The following is a 21,345-nucleotide window of genomic DNA, read 5'->3' on the forward strand; positions in this document are numbered from 1 at the left end:
CCAAATGAAAGCAGATTGTGTGGAATTACTTTTCACAAGGTTGAATAATAATTTAACCAGATAAAAATAGATAGATAAATCCAAATGCATCAATAAACAATCAAATATGTTAGTATCAAATTCATTTATACATTTATTTATATTTTAACTACATTATGTCTTAGTTAAATAGCATTATGAAGATATTTTAGCATAAAAACACGTTTTTAATTTTTTTAGTGATCTGTGTCATAACAATATCTTTTCCCTTTGTAACAAACCAAACTGAGGAAAAATCAGGTAAAAGTTAATTAAATTATTGTTGTGATTGGGTCTACACCTTACTAATAAATGCATCGGAGATGCATGGGAGACCCACCCAAGATGGCGGGCAGCGTGAGACAATGCGGTGTCTATGTATATATGATGTTTTTGTCTATGACCCCCTCGGAACTGGGTGATGACGTAACAACGTCCGATTGAAACAAGAGGGAGTCGGATTACTTATTACGTAACAAGCAGGAGGGGGCACCTCAGGACCATCGGTGCTAATATATTCGCTTTTAACTACAAGTATAAAGATGGGGTGTGGCACCTAGACTGGCTTGAGCTCAACTTTCCTCTGCTGGTAGACGCGTGCGTGCCTTCACGTACACGCTGCAGTCAAATGTGTGCTCACTTGCATTTTTCGGGAACTGGACACTACATCAGCAGATTTTTTATTAACCCTCTATGGTCCGAGTCCAGTCCTCCAATCATAACAGTCATAAATCCTGTGTTAAAGATCAATCCAAGCTATTCTATAATGTCACATTTATCAAAACAAATACACCCAAGCATTTAAAAACGCATGCTGAACAACAATCAATCGCAAGGATGCAAAAGTAGTCCTTTATTCTTTTTTTTCTTCACTGTCCAGAGTAAAATCTTTTATACATTACTAGAGGCATCAACATCTCTACTGTCCACATTTTAAATATTGTTTGTAAATCTCTAGTCCTGAAAACGTTTGTGTGGCTTTATTGCACCACAGTATTGTCTGCAGTAGTTCGTAGTTGCTTTAAGTGACTTAATGACCCAAATAATGTATTGTTTTTCTTAAATGCAGGCTTACAATACAGATATCCAAGTACTGCAGATGGTGCAGCAAGAGTCCAGTGTCAAACTCAAAAGTTCTCCCTGTTGTGAAGTGCTGCTTGAGAACTATGGTACACCATGGGAAGACAATACTTAAGATCAACCAAAGGGAAAAAAAAAAAAAGAAAAAAAGTTAAAAAGGTACAACTTCCACATCTGGTGACATTTTAAACTTATATAATATATATATATATATATATATATATATATATATATATATATATATATATATATATATATATATATATATATATATATATATATATATATATATATATATGACAATCAATTTTCTTTGTATAGGCTATCTCTCATACCTGACTATTGTTGCAACACAAAAGGAGGAAGAGGAACCAATGCACAAAAGATGTCAAGACACAAGAGCCAATCTCAAAGAAAAGGAAGGGGTGGGGGGAAAAAATGAAGAAAAGAAAATCTCTTCTGGAGTTTGGGCCTGTTTGGCCAACCAGAGCTTGAGGCACAGCAACAGCGAGCAGGACAACACCTCACTGGACCAAAAAAATCTGTGAAAACAAACCGTACTTAAAATCCTGGAGGCCACTGTTGAGGTATTGTTGTCCTGTGTGAACAGCTAGAGTGTGTGTAAAAGGGGGGAAGAAAAAAAAAAAAAAAGCACCCGAGCACATCTGCGTATCCGTAGAGTACGTTTTAATAAACATGGGAGATGAGGACCTCAAAATAACCAACATTATGATTAATGATTTACTTTAATTAAAAAAAAAAAAAAAAAAAAAAAAAAAAGTGTGTGTCCACACACACAAAAAGGGGTCAAATTTTACTTAGAAAAATAAACACCACAATGGCACAGGACAAAGGGACATACTAAAGTGTTTATTTTCTACCACAGAGCCATTTGAGGTGGGGGGGGGGGACGTTATAAAAATAAATGTGCCTGTAGTCAGAATTGTAAGGAAATTAAACTGTTTTACCCACATAAGAGAAGTAAAGGGCAAGTGGGCAGGCAAAAAAAAAAAAAAGAAAGAAAAAGAGAAAGCTTGGCACAACATCACTTAAACAACAAGGCAGACGTCACTCTGCTTCAGACAGACATTACGGCCGAGAGAAGCTTCTTCTGTCCACGTCTAGAACAAAGTGGCAAAGTTTGGTCGCCAGGTAGTGACGGACAGGGATACTGGTTGTCGGTGTTACCGCAGATCACCCTGGATGGGAGCGGCGAGGCTGAGGACACCCACGCCGGATCTTTGCACAAACTCACCCTGTTATTAGTTTACTTTATCCTGGAATATGTAGAGGTTGTTAGTCGTTGCCACGGCAATGATGTTGTCCTGGGGGTGCCAGGCAGTGTGAAGGATTTTCTTGTTGAAGTCCAAACTATCCACACTGATTTCATCCTTCTTGCGCTTGCCGCCGGCACACACCTTGCGGGGCTTTAGGACCTGCATGGGCTTGCTGTTTTCGCGGGATGCTTCCAGCATAACGTCCCGCCGATGGCCGCGGTCGAACATCCGGAAAAAATTGTTGTATGAGCCGGTCATCACCACACTGGCAGAGAGGGAAAGATGTAAAAGCGACTGAGTTGTCAACACATATAACCTTGAAATGATGACCAAGCAGACATATGCATGAGGCAGGTGACGTGTCTGTACCTGTCATTGCCATTCCAGCAGCATTCAAACTTGTCAAAGATGCAGTCGTTCTCGTAGAGCGAGCACAGCTTGCTCCTCAGGTACTCGTGAACCTGTAATTATTCAGTTAATGTAATAAGCAGCAAGTCTGAAAGGGCAACTAAAACCTGATCTCCACTGTGAAGTATAGCAGCCTTTCACCACTTGAAGTCTGAAATAATTTCTGCAAACTTATGTCAACATGGTGCAAACCATGCTTCCAGTGCCACCTAGTGGCCAATATGCAGAACTACCGGGAACTGTTAAAGGTGTGGCTCCTGTTACATAACATTCCTGCATTCAAAACTAAATATAACACAAATCACACAATAAAATAAAGATGAAAATAAAATCCACTCCTGTCCATTGATTGATATTTACATCCACTGTGGCAGTTCCAACATGTCATGAGTGAATTTCTGGGAAAAGCAGAGTTGGAAGTGATTCAGGGCTCTAGACTACCTGGAACTGTTGGATTTTAACACATTACAGTAAGAACTTTACCAATCCTTGACAATAAACAATTGAAGAAAATGGTAAACTTCATAAAAAAAAATCTCAAAATGAAAAGAGCCGCAAAACACTTCTGGATTTGAGTTAATTATGGACATGTTAAATACACACATGTATAATGAAAGAAAATATGAGCTGCAGTCATTTGGAGCCTGTTTATACTTGGAACAACTCATGTATATCCATCTTAGCTCTACCAGATGTATCCATGCTTTCCTCTCCAATGCAGATATGTAGTTCTTCACGTGGTTAACAGGATACCATAAGGTTCTGAGATGGGACTGTATTTTGAGGTATGGTGATTTGTTGCCATTTGGGTGTTTTCTGCACACAGATTTGCACACTTCTTATTCCCAACTGCACTTTAACACATGTGGCTCTGGGCAGTTTAGGTCTTGCTGTTGTTACAATAAACAAAAAGTTTAAGTTTATGGTTCACAAGCAAACTTTCCTCCTCGAATACTGAAAGGAGTGCTGCATGAAATACAACTTCCTTTGTAGTACCCAACCTGTAAACTGCAAAAGCGTTTAATGCTGGCCAACATGACATTTCTCAGACTGTTTTAAACAGAAATATTGTTGTTGCATCATCAAAGAGGGAAACAAATATCTAATTGATTAAATATGAAAGTACATCTCTATGAAGTGAGAGCATGATGGTCCAGGGCTTTGCTTTGCTAGCGTAAGTCACGGTGGCAAGCAGCGGCAGCAAAACGCCCCATGGATCAATTCCATTAAGCCATTTACAACAATTTACTTTTATAAAAGTCTAGAAAATCTAAACTTTAAGTTGCCAATCTTCTGTCATATCCAGACAAGGTGACGAAAAATATTTGGCTCAACAAAACCTTCAAACTGATATGGAAGCCTAAACTATGTATCTGGTCCTAAAAAAGGCAAATACACATAAAATATATAAAAACTCTGTAGATGCTTACATTAAGTTGGAAAAGACTGAAATAATTTAAACACTGAAAACTGTTTTATGAAGCTTGTTAAAGTTTTGTTGCCACTTTAACCAGAAACTAAAATCAACAGGTGGAAAAATGAGCAATGCAACAATTCCTATATCGGACATCTGAATTCCCTACATTTATATTATGGCGGCGTCCCATCGGCTTTTACTTTAACACAGGTATTTACTTTATTCTATTAATGAAACAACCAAACTGTGACGTTATTTTTGTGACTGCACATCATTTGTCCTCTGTTCTACGCATCGCACACGGCCCGATGCACACAATAGCATGTTGCAAAATACACCCCCATCCACCATCGCTGTTTCCACACTTCACTCTGATTTTATCAACAAAATGCCCAAATCTAGCTTACTCAAGTCTCCATGGAGCAACAGGTGAGCTAACTGCTAAATGAATGAGCCGCTAGCAGCCTGCAGGCAGATGTAGCTGGGATGTTTTGACACGAGGAGTAAAACTTCCAGTTTATCAGTAAAGAACTCGCCAGCATCCAGAGAAAGCAGGAAGTTACTCCATCACTAACATCAGACCTCTTGTAAGTACTCTACTCCAACAAGCACGGAGCAAAGTAGTGATAAGGCTTTGGACTCATCCGTGCTAGGATATAGGTCTGTTACAGATCTCTCCGGTACAGACATCAGATTTAGTGGGACTGTCATGTTTCTGTTAAATGTCGCCACGCTCTGCTCTGGATCGCCTCTTCCAGCAACAAAGCGAGTCCGACACGGTTTATTAGTAGTCGGCGAGCTTACTAGCACCTGTTACCACGGATACAGGCATTGATAAGTGTTGCACGATTCCAATGCTTTGGAACCAGTTCCTCAGCAAAACCAGTTTTCAATTCCCACCGCTTCCCGCATATTGGTGATCCCCCAGAGCGTGCGTACGCTCAGCGTGCATTTAATGACAGCTTGGAGTAAACATGTCACTGCATGTTAACAGATTAAAGCAGAGATCTCCAAATCCAGTTCTTGAGGGTCGGTGTCCTGCAGATACTGCATGTTTCCTGACTACAACACACCTGATTCACATAAAACTGATGTTTACAGCTTGTCAAGTTCTGCACCAATCTGTTCATGGGACATACATTGTTCCTGCAGTCTGTTGCAACTCACCCATCAAATCCCAGACATCATCATCATCATCTGTGTTTACAACAACGCAACAAGCTTAAGTCATTCTCACCTGATAAGTTTCCACTGGTCTGTTTTCCATGTTCAGGTCCCAAACCTTCACTGATAAGTAGTCTCTGGTCATCATGTAGCGTCCGCTGTGGCTAAACTTGACATCCGAGATCGAGGATATGATCTCAGAGAAGAAGGAGCGGTTGCTGGGATCTTCTGGCTCCTCAAACACTGGACAGAAGACGAGGGATGCACAAATGAAAACGTAGCTTAGCATAACAAAGCACTAAATCTAGTTGTAAGATAAGGGATTATAAAAAAAATAACGCTGTGGGGTTTCTCACATTTGGAGTGCTTGTCACATAGCGCTGAAACTCTCATGTCACACAGGCGGATGGTTCCTTTGCTGCTGCTGTAGACGAAGGTATTACACTGGTTTGGGTGAAACTCTGCTGCCGTGATCACCTCCGTGAGCTCCTCCATGTTGGCAGGTTTTATGTCAACAATATCTAAGGAGGTCAAAGTCAAGGAGGAGAACAGCTCAAGTTGTTTTTTTACACCCACGTTTGATCAATTCATCTTTAATTCGAGTAAAAATATAAATAAAAAAAAGGTGGTTTAAGGATACTGAAGCTGCGGTCGGTGATCTCAAGGTGCCAGAGGTTGATGCGGAGGTCGTCTGCAGACAGGTAGGTCTCGTTGTCGCTGTTGACCGAGACAGAGTTGATATGGTAGGTGTGAGCGTTGGCGAACACCCGCCGTGGGCTGGCCTCCACCATGAGGTCCATAGGTATTAAAACTGGTACCTGATGTAAGGGGGAAAGAAAAAATGAAATCATCTCAAAGCATGATGAAAGCAGTTTACAGAAGTGACATAACGGAAACGCGGCTGGTTTAGGCGACAGTCAGCTTGGAAACCCATGCAGAATATTTGCGTTTGGGACTTGCATCAGCGTGGAAAGCTTCAAATGTGATCCGTAACTGACTGACCCGCAGTGCCGTGATAGTGTTAGGATCTTTGTATCGTCCATCCTCCTCCTTCAGATTATAGCCCTCTGGTCTCTTGTCTCGTTCACTGATTTTCCACAATTTAATTGTTTTATCTGTGTAAAGAGTCAGAGAGAGAGAAAATACTCCATTTAGGCCACGTTTGTATGTGGTGTGACACAATCATAGCTGGACGGGGAGACATGAAAGCTCTCAGGATGCATTCAGATCTGATCATTAAGGCCACATTTATCCAGCCTCATTCAGCAGCCTGAACATGATCTATTATCAAATCAAACTTTAAAGAGCACTTTATCAGACATAAAATGCAACTCAAAGTGTTTTACATTAAAAACACCCCCACCTTAAACCACCCTTTCCCATCAAATCTACAAGACTATTTATTTATCACTGTAATATAAGTGTAAAAATAGTTATATGCACACAAACATCCACACACAAACACACGCATATATGCCACTGTACATAAAATAATGTCTAATAATGTGGTTAGCGCTGTCCTAACAACCACCATTCGCATCAGGAAATTTCTATATAAAAATTGATAAAAATATAATCAGGAACTGCTGCACTGTGGAAATGATGAAAGAACCCCGCCTTTGTTGTGTTTTCATGCGAGATGATCTCATGATCGGGATCTTTTCAGGAAAAAACAAAGAAATGGGAGAGGTTTTGTAAACAAGTTGCCTTAATAGCGCCGCCTTTATTTTGACTGATGTTGGTGGATGGGCGTAGGGGGCTGGGATGTGTCCCTGCCAATGTCCTGCAAGTCCTGAGTCGTCCCACACGTTTTCCATTGCACAGATAACGAAGATCAGACCTCGGTGGATTTTACCTGGCCAAGCAGTTACTGATATAAGACTCACTTTGTAAACACCACTCTCACATGATTGGCTCTGCTCTTTCATTTCTGGCTCATGTGGTTGTTTTTTTCAGTTATTACAGCCTACAAAAAGAGGCGGGGTTCACCCTGGACAGGTCGCCAGTCCATCAGTATTCAAACCATATAAATCATTAAGATCTTGTATTTAGTTGGCAAATAGCAGCAAAAACTAATGTAGAATATTTTGAGTTATAAACATTTATTTGTTCAGATTTTCCATCCGCTCTGAATTAGACCTGTCATGGTAACAAATTTTACCATGCGATTAATTGTCTCAGAAATTATTGCGATAGACGATGATGTTGCACTGAGCAATTATTGTTGTTGTTTTAAGACCATTTTCAACTAAAATAACAATAATGCCATAATAATGCAAGGGCACACTTTCAAAAGAACATTTAGCTCGATGTGACGACTAGTTTACGCTCATCCAGTCCTCAGTCTGCTGAAACAGATCAGGATTTCTCCTGGGGTTTTGGAAACGTGGTTTTCAGGGACATATGGTGTCTTAACACTTGTAACACAGTTACAGCTCCTGTTTGACATGCTCATCTCAAGGACATGTTTGGACTTGATCAGAGGTGGAACGGTTAAATTGAATGCCATTGATCGCCTTCAGTATGTCATTTTTTTATGTCATTGTAAAGTTGTGGAATTGCTGTTCATCCAGGCAATTCATAGTGGCTGTGAAATGTTTGCAACATTTTACAAAATGTCGCCTTTTTAACAATATTAAAGGGCCGCATCGCTTTATCAACCATGCTGTCTGGGTACACACATGTTGTACTGTCCTGTTTGTGTTTAATGTGTTGGTTAAACACCCCAGTGATCGTGGCCTGTCAGGACAATGGAGATGAAAATTGAAAATAATTGTGTCCGGCAAACTTATTGCTTGCATTTTTTCTTATCATGCAATTAATTGACTTATTGCGACAGGCCAACTCTGAATGACATGATACTGCAAATAAACATGCAAAACAAACCCCACTCACCCTCCAGGGGTCTCCACTTTAATGTCCCTCCTACTTCCTTCTTTTCAGCTTCGCCACAGCGAATCATCTGATTCCCTCTAACTCCATCCTCTGCATCTTCTTCTCTCACTCCAACTACCATCATGTCTTCCCTCACATCATCCATAAATCTCCTCTTCGGTCTTCCTCGTTTCCTCCTGTCTGACAGTTCCAACCTCAACATCCTTCTACCGAAACAGTCAGCATCCCTCCTCAGTACAGGTTCAAACCATCTCAGTCTGGTCTCTCTGGCTTTATCACCAAAAACGTCTAACATGTTTAGTCCATCTGATGCAATCATTTCTGATCTGATCCAGAGAGAACCTCAACATTTTAGTCTCAGCAACCTCCAGCTCTGCCTCCTGTCTTTTCTTCAGTGCTACTGTGTCTAAACCACACATTACTGGCCGAACCAGCGTCTTGTACACTTTTCCTTTCGTTCTAGCTGAAACTCTTGTCACACATCACACCCGACACTTTTCTCTACACGTTCCAACCTGCTTTAACTCGCTTCTTCACTTCTTTTCCACACTTTCCATTAAAGGTGGGAAAATCAAATAAAAAAATGGAATATCAAGATTTTTTGCATCACAATTTTAAAATTGATTTTTTCTTTTTTTGGTGAAAAAAAATTGTTTTGTTCTTTTTTTTTCAAATAAAAATAATCAATTATAAATTTGTTTGTCATTTTTATTGTTTTTATTGATCTTTTTACTCTTCTTCTTGGGCATTATAGCAGCAGAATGATGGTCTGGCTACTGTGCTGTTTTTTCCTTTTTTTTCCTCATTTAAATAAAGAAAAATGACAAGCAAAAAAAAAGTTTTGTAGTTTTTTTGTTTTTAGTCTACAAAAATCAGCGATATAGAAATTGTGAGAATCGCAATGTAAATTGAAATCGGCACCCAAAAAACTCGGAATCGAATCAGGATGAAAGCATATGCATCTTTTTTCCACATTGTTTTTTTTTCCCCCCACTCCGTTGTAACGTTTATACTATTTTATACTCCATTCAGTATCCACTAAATCAAGTAACCAAACAAATTTATCTCCACTTTGTCATTTTTGTGAAACCATAAATATTTTCAACACATATCAAACATATTTTTCCATTTTGTCTTTAAACGTTTCTTTGGAGTCTTCACTCCACACACACACACTCACACACACACTCACACACACTCAACAGTTACAGACACACTCTGCTACCTTTCACCGCCTTCTCCAGACCAGTCCAGATGGGCGTGCTGCTTGGCTGGCTGCGACCTCACTTGGCTGTCTGGGAGACCCCACCCACCCCCCCTCCAATTTTGTGTTTTGTCTATCGTCTGAATTTGTGCTTATGTTTAGAGGTATGTTTTTTTTGTTATCCTTCCCCCCCTTTAGGTGAAGTGTAGAGATACTTTTTTTTTTCCCCTCAACACCATCCTTCCTCATGTCATCTTTTCTTCATTTATAAGGCGGCACCGGTAAAACTAAGCTTCAGTTCGGTTCTGTAAACTTGTCATAAATGTTAATTGTCTGTATGTCTAACCTTGGATGAGCTGGCTTGAACCTTGAATTTCCCCTCGGGGACGAATAAAGTATCTTTGATTTGATTCAGGACAGGAAGAATGTGTTAGCAATCCCATGTAGCAATAGTTAGGAACAACAAGCTCCTCTAACCCACGCTGGAATGGATCTAATGTCACATGTTTGTAGTGTTACTACCAGATTTTATTTTGACTTTTAACAGCTTGCATGTGGCGTACGTCTTGTTCCCGCCTTGTTCTCGTTTCCATAGCAACCAAAATGTTTCCAAACACTAGCCCTCATACCCGATGAGTAAATCTCACGCTCAGTACCAGTAGCTACAAGGCTAGCTGCTAGCTTCCTGCTATCTGTGTTGTTTACTTTTAGCTTCCTGCCACCTTTCCCAGCTGCATTTCTGCCATTTAATTATAATGAAGAATAATCGTTTTTGAACATTTACATGTCCGAATTAAATCAACACGGGTTACATCAAGATGAATGGATTAAACGGTAAATTGGCCCCCCTCTAGTCCCTACCAATGTAAGAATCAAATATAACTGTTGGCATCGGTTGTATGTGCTGCAATTTCATCTGCGTGAAACATTTAATGTCACACACATAGCTGTTTGTGACATAGCTGTTTGTGACATTGCACGTGTGCACCTACATATAGAGTAAAGGTATAGAAAAGAGATGATGGCCAATTTGCGCAGCTGACTGCGTGGTTTGAGACAATTTAAAGATGCATTACACAACTTTCTGACTTTAAAACTCTGCATCCCAGACTTGTTCGATGACACAGTAGCATCCTTTATGTGCATTTCTAGAGGCGCTGTTGTCAAGCAGCGCTCCGAAGCTGATAAACTGCACTATACAACTTTTTCATCCAGGATGCTGAGCGATGTTGCAGCAGAGTTTTGCTTCACGGTATAATAAGGAACTGGTTGTTTTGAAAACGCAACATCACCGATTCAGCAAGTAGATTAAAAGAGACAAAGGGACAAAACAAGTCATTGTAAAATTGTCTTTTTCTGGCTGGAGAAAGCTAACAGATCAGGTATGGATGCTGCAATAGTGATCAATAGGGGTTGTGTGACAGAGAAAACAGCAAAAGTTCTGTAGTGTGTCTATAGCGGCAGATGCAAAGACACACCCAGAGAGCTGGCCACCAGTGACCAAACCACGCAAAATGGGCAATGACACCAAATATGAATGGGGTCTAATGAAAATGTGTGTTTTCTGCAGATTTTCCCCCTGTTCATGTTGAATTTTAACTTTTAAAAATATGGTCGCAGCAGTTCCTGTTTAAAATCAGTTACCCCTCTGGCTTCACCAGAAAACAACAGTGACTAATTTACCGTTTGTCGAAAGCAGAAACTGAGCAGCGTTCTTCTGAGGAAGCCAGCGAATCTTGTTGATCTTTTCTTCTATTTCCAAACTCTTCAAGTAGTCAAACTCGGGCTCGTGGCTCTGAAAGGTGCTGTAAACATTGTACTCGCTCCGGAACTGAGGCGGATTTTTATTCTGCCAGGAGCAGAGAAGAAAATTCATTGTTTCATCAGGTACAGGACACACACGTAACACTACACAGAAAGCATATCAACAGGGATTTATTTATTTTTTTTTAAAAAAATTTAAAAAAAAAAGGAAAGGGTGTGTACCTCTATTTCCTGCTGGAAAATGACAACACGCCCACCCTTGTCTCCAGTGGCCAGCAGCTCCCCTGTGTGGTTAAACTCAACCGTGGATATGATGTCCGCTGAAATCAAAAAGCAAAAGGAAACAAAAGGAGCCAATTAAACTTACATTCGCCATTATTTTTAAATCGGTGAGTCTTTTTCTTTTTTTTTTTTTTTAAACAAAAACACTCTATTAGTCCAAAGAAGTTCTGGATTTTTCTCTTTGAGGGAATCAAAGCAGCAGCTTTACTGCCATGTTGGTCTGAGACACAGCGAGCCATCACAGCATGTAGAGCAGACGGAAAATGATCTGTAACCTAGTTTTTCCTTCACCTCCCCCCCACCTCATCCATTCCCCCTCAACTGAGACTGTATTACCATCTCCCCCCTAAGCAGCATTAGGTTACTTTATAAAATAAAACTCAAAAACACGTACATGCACATTTGCTTAACTCTTTGTTGCCCACTGGAGCAGAAACACAAAGCCCAACAAGACTGCAGCGAGGGTTCTTTGTACGCGCTGGTCTCCCGGAGGCCCAAAGAGGGGTGTAACACATCTACACCACTGGCTAAGATACACAAGGGCACCATTACACCCACACTAGGTAAATCTGATACACATCTTTACTTCAACTAGCATTTGTTTAAATGTTACGCTGACGTAGATTTCATTTATTTATTTTGGTAGATTTGTTTTGCAGTCAAACAAATTATGAAATTACAACATAGCATAAAAAAACAAAACAACCCATCAATAAAACATCTTTTTAAAAAAACACATTTAAAATCTCCAGATCAAGACATTAAAATATAAACTAATATTATCATAAATGAAAAAATTAAAAAATAAAAAAAGAAGTAAATCATGGTCTTGAAATGAAAGATTTAGTGAATAAATAATAAAGTGTGATAAATATAACGATTAGTTCAGTGATTGCATAACAATTTTTTTTATCCATACTTGATGCAAAAGGGTCAATTTGACCCCATTAATAAATGTAGTAAATGTGACAATCACATAGAAGACACTAACTGCATTTTTTTCCAATAATAATAGTAAAAATGCATAAAAAAATAATAAATTTTTTGTTTTTAAATATAAAACATTTCTTAAGTAGGAGGATAAAATATATCTTCTTAGATCTGACTTCAGTTTGCATTATGAGGGGACCCAGTTCGGGTTGTCTGGATTGTTACAAATATGGAAATGTAAAAGACTTTAAAAAAAAAAAAAAAAAAAAAAAACTTAGCCCTTTCAAAGTTCTACTCATAATAAAAACTGTATTTTTCCAAATCCAAATACCTGTGATTAAATATCTGGTGAAGAAATTTCAAGTTGTTAATTTAACAAGACAATTCATTAGCTGTGAATATCTTGACCATTTGCTACTTTACACTAAAATAAAGGGAAAAATTGGGCTTTTTGTGTTCAACAGGTTGTTATGGTATTATATTTCACAGGTCCAGTCCACTTGACACCAAACTGCAGTGTTTCCCCTACACTGACTCAGTGGTGGTGGGCCACTAGGGCTGGGCGATATAGCTCATTTTATATCCCCATAACGATATACATAACAATATAAAACTGTTTGTGTAATTTTGTGTCAGTCATCATCGTGTCAGATGTGTTTGGGCAACGGCAGCAGTGATCTCCTTCCATCTGCAGGAACTATGGCTGTATGAAGTTTCACAGGTAAATACCTGCTGCAGCGTTTACGTCTGGAGTTTATTACGAGCACTTCCGCCTCCACTTGACTCTTCCTTTGTCCGTCGCCTCTCATATTTCTCATCCAGTGTTTTGATGCAGCTGTATTTTCCATTGTCAACATGACTTGCTCTCATCAGTCTAAAACTTGTTACATCCTCCACGAGAAACCTCGTCTGAAGCCGCGAGGGATCAATGCGGGCAGCGATGTCTGCTTTTTGTGCCATGAAGCTTTTTATTTTATATTCAACGTGCAACTTAGTCCGTGGCAGGATGGGTTGTGCCCGTGGCAGAGTTCGTGTATTTTAATGCCACATGTTGTAGAAATGTTTGTATTTCTTACCACCTTGATCAGCTGTTTAATCAAAACAATCTGTTTAATCTGCAACAGGAAAAATGCGGAAGCGGCATCTTACCGCTTCATGCTTTTCCATGTTAACCACGCCCACCTCAAATGTCCAACCAATCCAACGATACTTAACTGGCTGCTGGTAAAAGACGTGCGCGTTTGCTATTTAGTTAGCTTAATGAAGCCTTAACCACGCATTCACCCCCTGGTGGTTGGCAGACTACTGGTTGAGAACCTGAGTGATCAGAGACGCATGCAGCAGAGCTCACGTTGTGAATGTAAATAAACCTGATCGTCAACGATATTTAACTGTGGCCACCAATATTACGATCACGATCAAAATCCGATTGATTGTGCAGCCCCAGTGTAGAGTATGGCGAAGGGGAGAGAGGTGAGATCCAATTAAACTTCATTAGTCAAGCCTACAGGTAAAGTAGAGCATCAACAAGCTCATTATGTGTGGAATCTGGAGAGAGGAACGTTAGCTGGGGATAGGCTGCTTCAAATTTTACAAGCTGAACACACTTCAATCAATATTTTGATAATAAACAGCAAATGTGATGCTATGCAACACTACGTAATTGGCCACAACGCTAACGTAGCCTAATGAAGATTTAACACACCTGAATGAAATAAAGGCTCGTAAACAGGCTGCAAAGAACTTGATGAGGAAGTTCACTAATGTGACTCAGGTGCTTTGGAGGAGGAACGTATCTAAAACAGGCAGGGCAGGGGGGGCCTGGCGACCGGAAGTGAGACACACTGGTTTAAACTAACACATTGTAATGTATTAATTAGAGGAAACACTGAAGTGTGCTGTGTGTGTATGTATGCGTGTATGTGGCTCCTGAACTACAACAAGTTCACTGGTTTAGAAACAAAAAAGCTCTGACCCACCAATCCGACTGTCCAACGATTTAACAATCTGAAGCAGAAAATGGAAAAAGATTCGGTACATGTATGACCAATTTAAGAATCTTAATTTTCAGTAATCTGTTGGCAAAAAGGAAAAAAAAAAAAAAAGCAACCCAACATGGGCAAGTAGGAGGTGCAGTTATTTAAAATAAAACACTTAGTCTTCAGACCCAGTCTGGCAGGTCACTTCTGACCCCTGATGACACCCCTGCTTTAAATAGTGAAGTATCACTCAGCAGCGGATTATTTATCTAAAACTAAAAACAGACGTCAGAAAAGGCTACGCGAACATATCAAAATGGTCAGCCTGTACTATACATCAAAAAATGGAAAAAGAAAAAATGTTAAGAGCAAAAATGGGGCATAAAACCGTCCATCTACCCCTGCAGGTGAATCATTATATGGTCCTGCGTTGATGCAAAAACAGTCTGTGCTACACTCCACCCACATCACAACATCACCTTAACCTCACATCTAGGTAATCTGGGACTGTATAGTGACCTGCTGCAAGAAGAAAAAAAAAAAAACTATCGCTAAAGTTTCCAAATCTATGTTTAAAGAACAAGGAAAAGGGCAGATATCTGTGGGGGAGAAAAGCCGCTCCGTGTTCCTGAAAATCCACTAACATTTTGCTTTAACGTGTTGGAACACAAAAAGAAAACAGAAACATGCCAGAGCACTGCCAAACATCAAAAACTGAACTGCGCAGCCTTACAGTAAAGCAGGTCGAGATTCTTTGCATTCCAGACACGTGGTCATGTTAGTGCATCTGCAACAACACATTCTTTCACTTGCAAAAAAGAAAAATTCTGAGATGCATCAGCATCTTAAAGCATGCCGACTTTCAGAGGGGGTGTCACGCATAAACAAACTGACTCAACTGCTCACTGTAAATCAGGGATTAATGGGCTGGTTCGGGGTGGCGGGTCGAACCTCAAGCCCAACCTGACCAAGTAAAATGCTGTGACCACCGCTGTGTATGGTCCTCCCGTCTCATTCAAAGGAGAATAACAGAAGATGGATGTAAACTTTTTATTTTGCCCATAAATGCTGCTCAACGTGCAACACAGAGCACCAGACACAACTACGGATTTCACCTCATTTATAAACTACGCTTGCAATTTTGTTCATCTGCGTCATTGAACAGTTTTAACAGTAAACTGGGTTTATGGTTCCTGCTGGGAACCACTCGCACTGGAACCACTTTGGTGGAAAAGAGATTCACAAGCCATTAGGAGAGCACAACGCTACCCAAAGTAGCTTGTTTGGACTGCACATATTCAGAGGGAAATGCTGTAAATGCATGTGCGAAAACGCTACAGTGGTGTTCCCCTTGTTAAACCAGTTTAAAAATGGTGTATTTGCCTTATCAAGTCAACAGTAAGCATAAGGAACATGTCTTGAAAGATTTTTTGATCGTTTCAGGAATCAACACTGGTAATTTGAGGCGAATGTCCGGTATCGGCAGGGAGCTTTCTATGTGAAACAGCAACAATGTTATGAGCTTATTTTACAGCAGCGCTGCCATGATGGTCATAACGCTGTAATAAAGTTTCAGGAAACATGCTGTATGAATCCATCATTAGATTATGAAGAAAACATATGAATGAATCAGTGGTTATATGTTACAATAATGCTGAAAATTGAACATGACTAACATTTTAAAGACGCAGAGCTCTCTCTTGTCATCGCGTAATGACCACAAAAGATAAGCCTTTAAATTTAGCACAACATCAGGGAGTCCGAGTTCATGTGAAAACCCATTATATTCCTGTAAAGCTGCAGGGAACGTTTCGCTAAAATGTATCATTACAGTTTGGCTGACCATGGCATTGCTGTGTTGAAGCTTCAGGAAGATATGGAAGAAGTAATCATCTCTTTTATGACACCTTTTCCACACACCTTCTCCACTTTTCTCTCCATGCTTTCAATTGGTAAAGAATTTACATTTAATTAGAGCCTATACCTTCAGCTACGTCATCATCAATGGCTCCTTTCACCTGAGAGAAGCACCACTGCATGTCACCTCCAGGTCCTGCAAGAGAAAAAAAAAAAAGCATTTCACTTACATTTCTGACTGGTTTATTACCTTGTTTACACCAAGTGTAGATTAAACTAAAAGCCTCACTAGTCATGAATAATAAATAAACAATAAAAGGACTTGGTTTTAGCGCTTGAAGACTGGGAGGGATCACTGAAATGAGGCTGGGACTGAATGCAGATGACAGATCTGTTGTAAAAAACTGATGTGCACATATCCTTACAACTCCTAAAAGTCTAGCCTTGAAGCAGAAAAACAGACTTAATTCTCACTCAGGATAATATGTGTCTATGCACACATGATACTTGCAGAACCAGTTATGTTATGGGAAGTGTCGGGTGCAAATAATGTCCATAATTCCGAGTAAACTCCAGAGCGCGTTAACAATCACCATTCATTTCACAATTTAAGGCCTTTTCAACTTGTAAAAGCTGCAGATTTTTCCAAGGCCGGGCTCCCATAATCAAAAAAATAAACTCTGAAATATCCCCTTATCTGATAATAAGCACTCATCAAAACTGGTTGTCCTTCAGCATTTTGTAAAAGAGCACATATTAAGACTCACTGCTTTCTATACCGATTGCACCGGCTTTGCTATTGCACAACAGAAACTGCTTTAAGAAAGGACCAAAGGATATCTGAGTCATACACAATATGAATGATATGAAACAATAAGCCAGGAAATGCTGAAAAAAAAAAAAAAAAAAAAAAAAAAAAAAAAAAAAAAAAGCAAAGTGTTTCAATGATAGAATCATCTCACCATTTAATTCCTGCAACATGCAAGACCCATGCTTGGAGTTAAATCCTGCTTAATCGACTTCCATGCATGTACAAGAGTTATTTCTTGCCACTTGTTTGGCAATGCGATTAGACAGCACTTCATCCAAACCGGCTCCTGTGGTTGCACACCCTTTTCAGTAACTACAACTCCACCTTTACTGCCTCGATAAGGGAATGAATGACACAACAATGCAAGTGTGCAATTAATGAATTCCTTAAGATCGTATCTGAATAGCCTTTGTTTTAAAGTTTCATGTGTCCTAAACACAGTCACTGTGATTCTTATATCTTCTTTTTTTTTTTTTTGGCAAAAACTCCAAAACACCTCTGTCTTCAGCAGGCCTGGATTGCTAGCCTGCATGTAGGCAATGTCAAAGTTTACGGCTAAAGCTAGCTTGCCTGGTTTGTCAAGCCAGCTAAGGCATGTTTGTGCGGAAATATGTTTATGCTTTATGTATGAACATTAATACCAGACTACAACATGCAAAACAGCAATCTCTAAGACCCAAGTACAAGTATGAAAATCAGGCGTGAAAGCTACGTGAACTTGGCATTATGGTGTCAAAGAATTACAGCAATGTTTGGCTAATATAGTTAGCTTGCAATAAGGGGTTTCGGGTCGGGGATTCAGTTAATAGCTTTAAAATGCGAGAAGCAGCATGCTATCAGGCTTTAGCCGGCCAGATGGGCGATGACACTTGAGTTTGGTGGCTAGCTAAGGTTAGCATTGGCTAAGTTTGCTTAGCTAGCCACCACTAGCTAAACCAACTAGCTTCATCTGTCACCTGTCGGGACGAATAGCTTCTCGGAACAGAGCAAAAACACGCCATTCAGACCTGAGCACTTATGCGTATTAATTAAAAAAGATTACCTGCCATGACGAGACAGACAGTGGAGCTTGCCTCTGTCAGTCACGATCCTGCTTCCGACTCCCACGCGCCGATTCGTGGGATGTGAACTTTTTCTTCCGCTCAGTATCTGCTGCCTGTGTGCGCAAAAAACCTGCACGTCAGGCCTTGAATGAGGCGTTTTTTCTAGGTTTTATTTTACTCGTTCCTTTGATTTCCCGCTCCTCCCTTTTGCCGTTTCTCCGTGTATCTGTCGCTCTCCTCCAGGGGCGTTTCCTCGACCTGGGAACATTGGGGGGCTGAGCCAGAGGGGGGGGGGGGGGGGGGGGGGCGGAAGTTAGGAAGATTAGGGCCCAACGACTTGATAGGGACCCAAAAAGATGTACAAACTATAAAAGAAAATCATAAACCTTCATTAAAAATAGAAGATACTTTTTTCAAAGTTTGTAATAACCATAGACTGTATATGAAGATATGGACGTAGCCTCCATGAAGTCAGCCATAGGTTTCTGAAGAGCTGAATTGAAGCTTGGTGGGCGGTTCCTACCATCGTCATCTTGGCAGAGGCATGTGTGCCATCTCTCCAGGAAAATACAAATATAGGCAAAGAGGTGAAGCTGAGAGGGGGGCTGTGAGCATCATGGTGGATGACTGACATCGAGCAAACTCCGAGTTTTCTGTAGCTAAGACTTAACCTGGAGATAACAGGAGCTAACCAGCTAATGGAGGTAAGCAGGCTAAAGCTAAGTCATGTTGTTAACCGGCTAAAAGCTGTGGTTGTTTTACGTTCTTCTGACTTGAAGCGGGAGATTGGTACCTGTCAATCAAATAGACACACCCCTAAATATGCCGAACTTCAAGATTAAATTACTTTTAAACCGGCAAGTTAGAAAAAAATTCACTCCCCCCACAGTTGTCATGAAGGTAAACCTGACCTATTAAACCGAAAAAATGGATTTTTGAACCAGGCTGTAAACTTGTTTATTTCTACTGTGAAGTTGGTCTTTTTAACATGTGAGTCTATGGGGATTTGCTCTGTTTTGCAGCCAGCCCCTAGTGGATGAAGGCGGAACTGCAGTTTTATGCACTTCCGCATAGGCTTCACTTTTAACTGCCGAAGTCTCCGTCCATCTTTCAGATACAGTCTATGGTAATAACATATAGCAGAAATATAAACTGATAAACCATTTATATTAAAATAACCTAGTTAGATGTATGCACTGTGATCTAACCCTTTATAGGGCACTCAATGAAATACCTTCAAATTAGAAATTTTAACCTAAAATTGTCCTTAGTATGAACCAAGACCTCAATTCTGTTGTAACATTAACTTAAAAAAAAGATGAATATGAAAGAAAACGAAGTGATCAAAAAATTGTCACTTGCTCCATAAAGGGTTAAAGAGAGACCTAGATCTTTATTATTCCGATGAAAAGCTGTTTTTTATCAGCTTGAAGCAAAAACAAAAATCTAAAATTTGCGATCAAGTGATGGGGTCTATGCCATTGTCTTTTATGGGGCCCAAAATTCCTGGTGGTGCCCCAGGGCTGAGCGCACAGCTTCGTAGAGGGAATCTCTGTGAACCAACGCAATAAAAGACACTTTTTATTTAAGCTTTCTAGTCTGTCCTGTCTTCTCTGTCCTGGTCCTCTGTAAGATTTGCCAGATTTGTTTTTGTCATAAATAATGACACCAAAACCTTATCTTAAAAGGGAATTGACCTTTGCAACATAGGCACAATAATACACTTTAATTATGAAATATGCTACTCAATGGTTTAAATGTATTAAATTTATCCTTTCTGGATAGTTGGATATTATGCCTGCATGCAAATATTTGTGTATATGATAAATCTAGAATGCAAACATAATAAAAACAATTTTATTCTTAGAGGAAATCTTGGAAACGCAAAGCGACAGGAGAGTTCACTCAGTTATATGGTAGTAAAGCATTCAAACTAAATCAAATTATAAAATTAAATGTTGAAATTTCCACTCTCCTCCCTTCTTTCCGCTGGCTACTTCGCATCCCACAAGTCACTTCTTCCCCACCCCACGAAAATCATATAGGCACGTCCACCAAAGGGTTTTTATGATGCACACACACACACACACAGCACAGCAGATGCAAAGGCACGCGCGTACACATTGATGGATGTCTAAGGATGGAGAGAGTATGACTGAACCAGATTATCCTGCTTAATCTGCAGGTTTAATGCTGCTACTTTATGTGATATTGACTTCACCTAGTGATATTTATTCTGGTGGGTACTTGATCATGTGTGTTAGTCAGCTGTATATGCTAGCAGGGCCGGATTAAAAGTGCACAGGCCCCCTGGGCCCGTAGTGTTCCAGGGCCCCCCTTCCCCACCGTGACATTGTGAAAACTGTGAATGATACCCTAGCTCAACCAGTGGTACCATTAGCAATCCACTAGACACTGTTGTGTAACTATGTGACTTTTATGTACATTTTGTTTCATGTCCAAACTGCTGGTGTATGCCCTACGTTGACCCCACATGGGCCCCATTTGGGTGTATGCCCCTGGGCCCGTGCCCATAATGCCCAATGGATAATCCGACAATGTATACTAGGTGCATAATTGGCAGATTTCTTTTCCCATTTTCTATTAAATCTGTTAAAAATCAAAACACCCATAACATTACATAACTTTGTTGTTGTTTTCCATTTTACCCATTAAAGATGATGAGCCCAGTCTATTCACAGTCCAAAATATAGATATAATGTCATTGCCATTTTAGGTGTTTTTATATTTATCACCACCTTCCTTTTCTCAATACTCTTAGTCTTTGGTGTGCCAACCTATTGGCAAATGCAGACATTAAAAAAATAACCTGAATGTAATGTAATATTCACTCTTAATGTAAAAAAAGAAAATGATTTCAGCTTGCATTATATGCAACATGTCAAATTGCATCACTGAAATTGTTTGTAATCAAAACAAGGAAAGTATTTGTATCTTATGCCACATAAGACAGACTTGGATTTTGTTTTTCCATAATTTTATCAAATGATTATATCGGTATAAACCAATATCTGCTGTTAATGATAATATTGTGCATCTATAAAACATCTCTTAAGATCCATGTGGCCGATCATAAGTTCCCTTCCACAGAAATCTGCCTGTTTAACCTTGTTAACATGTCCATGATAAGACGCTTTTGGCCTTATTTTCCCCTTAAACATAACACTAACCCGGAGGATTGCTCAGTTTTTAAAA

The 21,345-nt window shown here is 39.8% G+C and overlaps 1 protein-coding gene across 2 annotated transcripts; it reads right to left on the reverse strand.

The window, feature by feature from the left end:
* Nucleotides 1–1,422: 1,422 nt before the first annotated feature.
* Nucleotides 1,423–18,232, reverse strand: ppp2r2ab (protein phosphatase 2, regulatory subunit B, alpha b). Of its 2 annotated transcripts, XM_079256071.1 has the most exons (11): nucleotides 18,129–18,232; nucleotides 16,403–16,471; nucleotides 11,450–11,547; nucleotides 11,147–11,312; nucleotides 6,367–6,479; nucleotides 6,005–6,182; nucleotides 5,721–5,885; nucleotides 5,438–5,607; nucleotides 2,745–2,836; nucleotides 2,354–2,640; nucleotides 1,423–1,640 (listed from the first exon to the last, which is right to left on the reverse strand). In XM_079256071.1, exons 1-10 carry the CDS (start codon nucleotides 18,133–18,135, stop codon nucleotides 2,361–2,363), a joined length of 1,338 nt encoding a protein of 445 aa, XP_079112197.1. In that variant the 5' UTR covers nucleotides 18,136–18,232; the 3' UTR covers nucleotides 1,423–1,640; nucleotides 2,354–2,360. The 2 variants fall into 2 exon arrangements, with proteins under 2 accessions (XP_079112197.1, XP_079112196.1); XM_079256070.1 differs by having other exon boundaries at nucleotides 1,423–2,640.
* Between the last annotated feature and the right edge of the window lie 3,113 nt (nucleotides 18,233–21,345).

Source organism: Telmatherina bonti (assembly GCF_933228915.1).
Source record: "Telmatherina bonti genome assembly, chromosome: 17".
In the NCBI taxonomy this organism is placed as follows: Eukaryota; Metazoa; Chordata; class Actinopteri; order Atheriniformes; family Telmatherinidae; genus Telmatherina; species Telmatherina bonti.